Source organism: Acartia tonsa, chromosome 9 (assembly GCF_053477335.1).
Source record: "Acartia tonsa isolate MP-2025a chromosome 9, ASM5347733v1, whole genome shotgun sequence".
In the NCBI taxonomy this organism is placed as follows: domain Eukaryota; kingdom Metazoa; phylum Arthropoda; class Copepoda; order Calanoida; family Acartiidae; genus Acartia; species Acartia tonsa.
Genome location: NC_137268.1, coordinates 25,095,860 through 25,104,341, shown reverse-complemented (window position 1 = coordinate 25,104,341; position 8,482 = coordinate 25,095,860). Strand labels below are relative to the sequence as shown.

Genomic DNA, 8,482 nt, shown 5'->3' with positions numbered 1-8,482 from the left:
TGTTTTTAACGTTTTTATTATTTTTTTTTATCTTAATATTTTAAACCTAAAAAATAGACGTAAAATACATAAAACAAAATATGCTAATAAACTATTTAAAACTTTATTTAAACTATAAAATTTTTAATATTTTGTTTAATAAATATATTTTTCTAGTTTATTTTTTTTATAGGTTTTATTTAAATTTTTTTTATTAATTTTTTTATTATTTTTTTTTGAAAAAAAGTTATGCTAAATATAATTTTTTTTATTTTTTATGTATGAATTAATCTTTAAAAAAATACAATTTTTTATCCAGGTAAATTTCTCTTTCTATATTGTCCTTTCTTTTAACCTCCAACTCTCTTTTTTTCTCTTCCTAAAGGTAAAAATCCATATGGTTTAGTCAGTTGTTATCTAAACTACAAAATGGGAAATGATGGTTCTTTGCCAATGGACTGTGCTGCATTTGATGCAGATGAAATCAGAAGACTTGGAAAAAGGTACTTTTAATTTCAAATTGTGCAATTTTTTTTTTTTTAATTAAATTTTATTAGTTACAAATACTCTAACAAATATTGTAACAACTTTAGGTTTAAAAAATTGGATTTGGATGGTTCTGGAAGTTTATCAATAGAAGAATTTATGTCACTTCCAGAACTACAGCAAAATCCTTTAGTTCGGTAAATATTTTTTGATAATAATTATATGTATTATTTTATTTGAAGACAACCTAAATATTAAAAAAAATAAAAAAAAGAACTTTTGTTTACAAGCACAATTTAGTAAAGTCTTAATTTTAAAGGCGTGTAATTGATATTTTTGATGACGATGGAAATGGTGAAGTTGATTTTAAAGAGTTTATACAGGTAAAAATCAAAATATTTTTAAAATTTAGGTTTAGAGATCCTCAAAGATAAAATGTTTTTTGCTTTACAAAAAAATTACAATTTTACAAAATAAAAGACTAAATAAAAATGTAAACAAAATATTTAAATCTTACAATTAATTTATTACAGGTAAAAATTTTTAAAAAAAACTATATGTTTACATAGGCATGATTAGAAATCCTATAGGTTAAAATTTTTTTTGCTTTACAAAAATTTACAAATAAACAAAATAACAAACTAATAAAATTTAAAAAAGAAAAAATTAAAAATTTATTAACATATTTAGGGTTTATCGCACTTCAGCGCTAAAGGTGATATGGAATCAAAGCTTAAATTTGCCTTCAGGTAAAAAATTAAAATAAACTTAAATATTTTTTATTTTATTTTTTTGTAATTATTTGAATCCGGTAAATAGAAACCGGTTTTTATCCAAATAAAAAAAAAAACTATGTTTAGCATCGTATTATATCCAGTTTTTTACGAATAAAGAAAGATACAATCAAAAAATTAAAACTAATTTTTTAGCCCTAAGGTGCCAAAATAAAAAAAAACTAGTTTTAATCTTATAATTGTACATTCTTTATCCGCAAAAAAGCCGTTTATAATACAATACGAGAAAAAACTATTATGCATTTAGAATTTATGATATTGACAACGATGGTTTTATTTCTAACGGAGAACTTTTTCAGGTAAAATTTTAAGTAAAATAAAATACATCTATAATACAAAGTAAAAAGATGTATGTCTGTCCGTTTATAACTTAAGATCTTAAAAACTACTAAATCGATTAGGCTTTACTCTTAAAAAAATACTCATTTAAGTCCTGTGATGATTTTTAGGGGTATAAACTTTTAGTTCCCAACTTTAAAAAAAAAAAAAATTAAAATAAACTTTCGCTAATTTTTAAAAAAACAAATTTGTAAAATAAAAATCGACTAATTTCTTCTTAAATTTTTTTTTTATATTTTTTCTTATAAATTACAAAAATATACGTTAATTAATGCTGCTAGTATAATTTTATTTAAAAATTTAAATATTTGTTATATTTTAAATTTTTAAGGTTCTTAAAATGATGGTTGGAAGCAATTTAAAAGATGCACAACTTCAACAAATTGTAGACAAAACAATATTGTTTCATGACAAGGTAAATTTTAATGAAATTTTAACAGTCAAAAAGAATGATTTCTTTTAAAATTGCATTTTTTAAGGATAACGATGGTCGAATCAATTTTGAAGAATTTTGTACAGTTGTTGGTAATACAGACATTCATACTAAAATGGTTGTTGAAGTTTGAATCTTGTTTTATATATTTATTAATTGTATTTTAAATTTTCTGTACGTTTTGCAAATTTGTAATATGAAAAAAATTTAAAATATTTGTATTTTTTTTAACTAAAAACAATTTTTAAAATCAATATTTTTATATTCTAAGTAAAAAAAAAGTTTTTAAAATACTGTGAAAAGATGTTTTTTTACTGAAAAATCTTGCCAACCACTAAAACGATCAATCTCGTTAAAATAGTTTAATGTTTAATCGTAATTTTTTTAACGAATATAAATTTTTTTAAAATATAATAAAGAATTCGACTAAGTATATTAAAAGTTTTTGAGAATTTTTTTGCTTGAATTACTGCAAATAAAAATAAGTGATTTAAAGTTCGTAAACTTTAAGCTTTAAGAAAAAATAAGATTATAATTTTGGGTCTAGACCTAAAAAAACTGAGTTAAAAATTTTAAAAAAAATTATTTTTAATTTTAAATAAAATAAATTTTTAGCAAATTTTTTAATTGAAAGCAGTGTCTTGGATAGAAATTATATTTTTAAAAGCGTAGCTTTTCTATAATTAGGGTCGGTCCGTCCGTCCGTACGTCCGTACGTCCGTCCGTTTGTCCGTCCGTACGTCCGTAACGGATAGCTTTTTTCGTTAATTTAGGCATGTTAGCATTGTCCTATCGATTTCGAATTTTGCATGGTGATTCCTTTAATAGTTAGGTACGATTTAGAAAGCGTAGCAACTCTCTAATCATCACCAAAATGTCCGAACGTCCATTTTAAACATGTTGATTTTTTTTACTTTTTAAATAGCTTTTTTCGTTAATTTAGGCATGTTAGAATTGTCCTATCGATTTCAAATTTTGCATGGTGATTCCTGTAATAGTTAGGTACGAGTTAGAAAGCGTAGCAACTCTATAATCATTACCAGAATGTCCGTACGTCCATTTTAAACATGTTGATTTTTTTCTTCATTTTTAACAACAAATTTGTAAGTGACCTAATTATCCGATTAGTCTGATTTTTGGTGTACTGATTCCTTGGACAACAAACTACAATGTTATAAGCGAAGCAACTCTATAATCAAGTCCTAAAAATGTAAGTATGTCCATAATCATTATCCTGTATCAAGCAGTTTTTCAACAAATTTACTTACAATTTTGCTTTGACTCTTATACATTTGCATTCTGATTATTCAGTTCTGACATTATACAAGTGTTAATGTCCGTTTGTCCTACCGTTTCAGAGCTTCGCTTTTATGGATGTTGTCATCCTTGTTTAAATACGTTTTACAAAACTTATGTGATCAAAAGATAATGACCGTTAAGTAAATATCTTTTGTTAAATTACAGCTAATCATTTTTGTAGATTTTCTAAAAAATTACTTGACTAACCAAATTTTCACTATTTTTTTAATCAAAATTTTCTCACATTTGCAGCTTAGTGTACATAATAAATAACAAATATACCAAAAATTTAACTATTATCTATAACAAGATCTATTAGAATCATTCAAGTAAGATTTTCAGTCTAAAAAATTTATGAAAGATATTTTTTTTTTTGAATAAATGACCAGACAATCTATATGCATGTCAGAAAAAATATACTAATAAATAAAAAAACCACAAAAGTACTATTGTATACAAAATTGATACAACATGTACGAGGGGACTTTGCCAAAAAAAAAATTACTGTACAAATTTTATAAAAATTTATACAATAGTACTTTTGTATGTTTTGTATAATTTTTATAATACAAAAAAAAAATTCTACCTATACTAGGAACAAACTGGGTTATATATAATTATACATTGCTTTGTCCATTTGTTTGTAATTTAGGGTGCTAGATCGGTCCTATATTTTTACGTTTTTGTGATTTTCTCAACTTTTATTTTAAGATAGAAGGCTAAAATTTTAAGAAATTAATTAATTTTATATTCTACATATTTTCATTTGTTTATAAAATAGGGTGCTAGACACTGGTGTCATGGATAGAAGACTTGTTTTTTTTACATACGTCTCACAAGACTTATGTACTATTGTAGCCATAATTAAGAGACAATTACGCTTTTGTTTAATCATAGCTAATCATCTTTGTTATTTTTTTTTTAAATCTGCTTTTATACCCAAATTTTCATAGTTTTTTCCAAAAAAAACACAATTTTTTTTCCTGAATAATCTGTTTTTTTTTTAAAAAAACATGCGCATTCAATTTTTTTATTTCCTAAATTATTTTTGTCAAAAATGTCTTTCCTGAAATTCTGGCTTTTCTATAAGATCTCCAAAAATGCAAATTACTTTTCACTATTTTTTTTAATATGTTCTCAAATAAATTTTATTTTATTCATAGTATAAGTAATGAAAAGATGCAAAGAGTATAGAAAATAAAGAAAAAGTACAAAAAAGAAATTTTTAATTTAGGGTAAATATTATTTATGATAAAACAATTTTTTTAAAAAATTCCTTGTCAATTAAGATCTTCAAAATAGGCGAATGCTCAATTTTTTTTTTAGAAAGGGTAGGAGGAGAAGGCTAAACGCGACCGCAGTCCTTTCATAAGTAATTTTTAATGTTTAAAATTATTTATATTTTTTTAATAGCTTTGTTTTGGTAAGGTTTGTAATGTGAGATAAAAAAATTTTCTTCCTTCAAAAAATTTTATTTTTAATTCTACAAAATCATCGTAGCTGTTCCTAATCTTTTTAAAGTAAAAACTCATATTATTGTGGTCTAGAACAACCCAACAGACCAATGAGAACAAAATTAAATAAAAATTTAAACCAAATAATCAATGTTTTGACTTTTATTAACTGTTAAACTTCACAATTTTTAATTTGTCTCAAAATATCTAGAAAAGCTTGTCCTAGATGGATGCCAATAATGTCAATTATTTTTAAGCTTAATTAATGCTCATATTCTACATATTTCCATTAAGTTTTATTAAGATTTGTCTATTAATTGCGGTGCTAGATCGATTCCAAGATTTCTAAGTTTTAATGATAATAAACGCTGCAAGATTTTCAAAGTTTTGTGACTTTCTTTTTTTATTAAGTATAATTTTTATTGTATGACACTGCTTTATATTAAAATTTTTTTCGATATCCCTTCATCATTTTTGAGTTTCAGTACTTTTTTTGTCCTCTTTGTTTTCTTTAAACTCTTTCTCATTTTAAGTTTTCTATTTTTAATAACCATAAACACTTTACAATTTTCTTCAATTTTTTTAGATGGAATTTACTTAGCTCCTTTCTATTTAACAAAAGATAGAATGCTGAAACTTTTTAACAATATTCACATCATTAAGGACAATAACTATAAAACATCAATGACGGTTGGACTGCTTTTAAGGCTATTTTTTTATTTTTCCTTATATTTTTAATGTTTATAGTCTGATTAAATTTTTTTTTAGCTTTAGATATCAAAATTAATTTTCTGTCATTTAAAAGTCAGATTGCCTTTTTGCAGGTTTTTAGTTATACTAATTGTTTTTTCCTAAATAATATGTTTTTGTAAAAAACATGCGCATTGAATTTTTTTATTTCCAAAATTATTTTTGTCAAAAATGTCTTTCCTGAAATTCTGGCTGTTCTATAAGATCTCCAAAAATGCAAATTACTTTTTTCACTATTTTTTTAATATGTTCTCAAATAACTTTTATTTTATTCATAGTATAAGTAATAAAAATATGCAAAGAGTATAGAAAATAAAGAAAAAGTACAAAGAAGAAATTTTTAATTAAGGTTAAATAATATAATATTATTTATGATAAAACAATTTTTTTAAAAAATTCCCTGTCAATTAAGATCTTTAAAATAAACGAATGCTGAATTTTTTTTTTACGGGGGGTAAGGAGAGGGGGCTAAACGCGACCGCAGTCCTTTCATAAGTAATTTTTAATGTTTAAAATTAATTATATTTTTTTAATAGCTTTGTATTGGTAAGGTTAATAATGTGAGATAAAAAAATTTTCTTCCTTAAAAAAATTTTATTTTTAATTCTACAAAATCATCGTAGCTGTTTGCTAATTTACAAAATAATGCCACCTTATATCTTATTTTTTTTTTTTCTAAAGTACAAATGCCCCGTACGAATTTTGACAACTTGCTTTAATTAATCTGTTTTTTACACCTTTGGTTAGGTCTTAACTAATGTGAACATTAGTTTAGCTGTAACTTATGTTATGACGTCACACATCGGTTATCATAATCAGTTAAACTTACTTTAGTTTGGTCTATGAAACACCTAACAGCACCCTTAACTTATGTCTAAGCTGCAAATTGATGTCAATTTATTTTTTTGAAACCGAAATATAGGTTTTTCGAATGAATGACAAACGGTTCCTATCCACCGGATTTGAATGAATACGAGAAAAATTTTAATTCTTTTTAAATCCTGATTTCAACTAATAAGGGTCTAAAAAAACTAGTTTTAATCTTATAATTGTACATTCTATATCCGCGGAAAGCCGTTTATAATACGATACGAGAAATAACTATTCTCGTATTCATTCAAATCCGGTGGATAGGAACCAGTTCTCATCCATACAAAAAAAACTATGTCTAGCATCGTATTATATCCAGTTTTCTACGAATATAGAAATGTACGATCATAAGAATAAAACTAGTTTTTTCTTATAATTGTACATTCTATATCCGCGGAAAGCCGTCTATAATACGATACGAGAAATAACTATTCCAGTATGACTAGAAATTAATTGGAAAAAAAAAAATTTTATTCCTTTTCTTATTAGACGTTTTTTTATATCTAATAAAAGACTAGTGTTCAAATATTTTAATGCTTTTTTCAGCATTTATTTTGAATGAAAGAATAGCAACAATAACTAATTTATTGAGTTTTTAAAATCACTAAACCTTTTGCAAGAAAAAAAAAATATTTTAAAATGCTTTGCCTCTCTATTGGAGAAAAAACCTAATAATTTCTCTAGCTAAGCAACTAAGGGCTTTAAAATAACTTTGTTTATTCAAATTGTATTCTTCTAAACACAAAATTGACGTAGGATATATTCTCAATAACTTATTCAAAATTTTGTCAAAACATATTATAGTTAACAGTAAAAAGGGTTTTACACACCTTAGATTATACATTACATAAATGCTAACAAGACCTGACAAAATTACCAAAAAATATCAGCTGTTTTAACCGATTTTAACTAATTTGGTTTTAACTAGAAAAGACATTAAAGGAGGAGTTTTTTAGACTATACTAAGAAAACCTAAGTTGCAGAACTTGACAAGCCTAACAATAGTTGCGAGAAGGACATATACCTAAGGCACAATGTTACAGCAGTGACAGTGATTATTTGCATCGCCCTAAGTGTTAAATAACCCTAAACAGTTTGACCTTTTGCCGCACCATTAACGGTTTGGGGGGGGGGGGGCGGGGGGGATTAATAAACGTTTAACGCTCCCATCTCTATTATCTTAGCTTCTTTAAATAATAGCAACAGGGCCTATTATTTGCCCTTTTATTTAACAACCTTTGTTTTTAGGTCCTTTTTTACCTAAAAATTTCAAAAGGCTGTTATTTTCTTTTTTTAAACTCAAAAAAAACAATTTTTTTTTGAAAATGTATATATTTATGTAAATTTTATTTCAGCGGCCACAGCTGTACTTCAGTCAAAAAATTTTTTTTGCATTTTACCTAAATGAACCGGCTAGGTTTGCTGGCATCCTGTGCATACCCAGATTAAGATATTTAAAAAATTTCAACTCTTAGTTATGTGTCATACCCATACTTGAAAAGTCACACAGTACACACAGAAAATAAGATAGAAAAAAAACAGAGGAGGGAAGGGCATTCAACGCTTCCCCGTCCTAAACGTTAAAGGTTAACAAACAGATTATAAGAATCATAATATCATTATAAATTTAGATATTAGTTTATAAAAATTAATGTTAATCATGCCCACATTTATAATGGATTTATTTTTATAAAAAAAACTAAAAAAAATAGTTTTAATCTTATGATTGTACATTTTTATATTCGTAGAAAACTGGATATAATACGAGGCTAGACAAAGTTTTTTCGTATTCATGAGAACCGGTTCCAATCCACCGGATTCAAATAAATAAGAGAAAAAATACTATTCTTCTTAAATCCTGATGTCAACAAATAAGAAATAGGTAAAATGTAGTAAAAGTTTGTAATAAAAATAATTTTTTTATCAATTTCTTTCTTCAAAATATGAAATTTTATAATTATGAAAATGTTGGAATAGTTATTTCTCGCATCGTTATTTAAAACTAGTTTTTTTAGCCCCAATTGTACATTTCTATATTCGTAGAAAACTGGATATTATACGATGCTAAGTTTTCTTAA

At 24.8% G+C, this 8,482-nt stretch overlaps 1 protein-coding gene across 1 annotated transcript; it reads left to right on the top strand.

Annotated features, from left to right (window-relative positions):
- The first annotated feature begins 375 nt into the window (after window positions 1-375).
- On the top strand, window positions 376-2,516 carry LOC145328607 (calcineurin subunit B type 1-like). The gene is made up of 7 exons (XM_080172352.1): window positions 376-482; window positions 573-662; window positions 785-848; window positions 1,156-1,214; window positions 1,507-1,558; window positions 1,930-2,013; window positions 2,078-2,516. The coding sequence occupies exons 1-7, from the start codon at window positions 409-411 to the stop codon at window positions 2,162-2,164; spliced, it is 510 nt and encodes a 169-aa protein (XP_080028478.1). The 5' UTR covers window positions 376-408; the 3' UTR covers window positions 2,165-2,516.
- The last annotated feature ends 5,966 nt before the right edge of the window (window positions 2,517-8,482 follow it).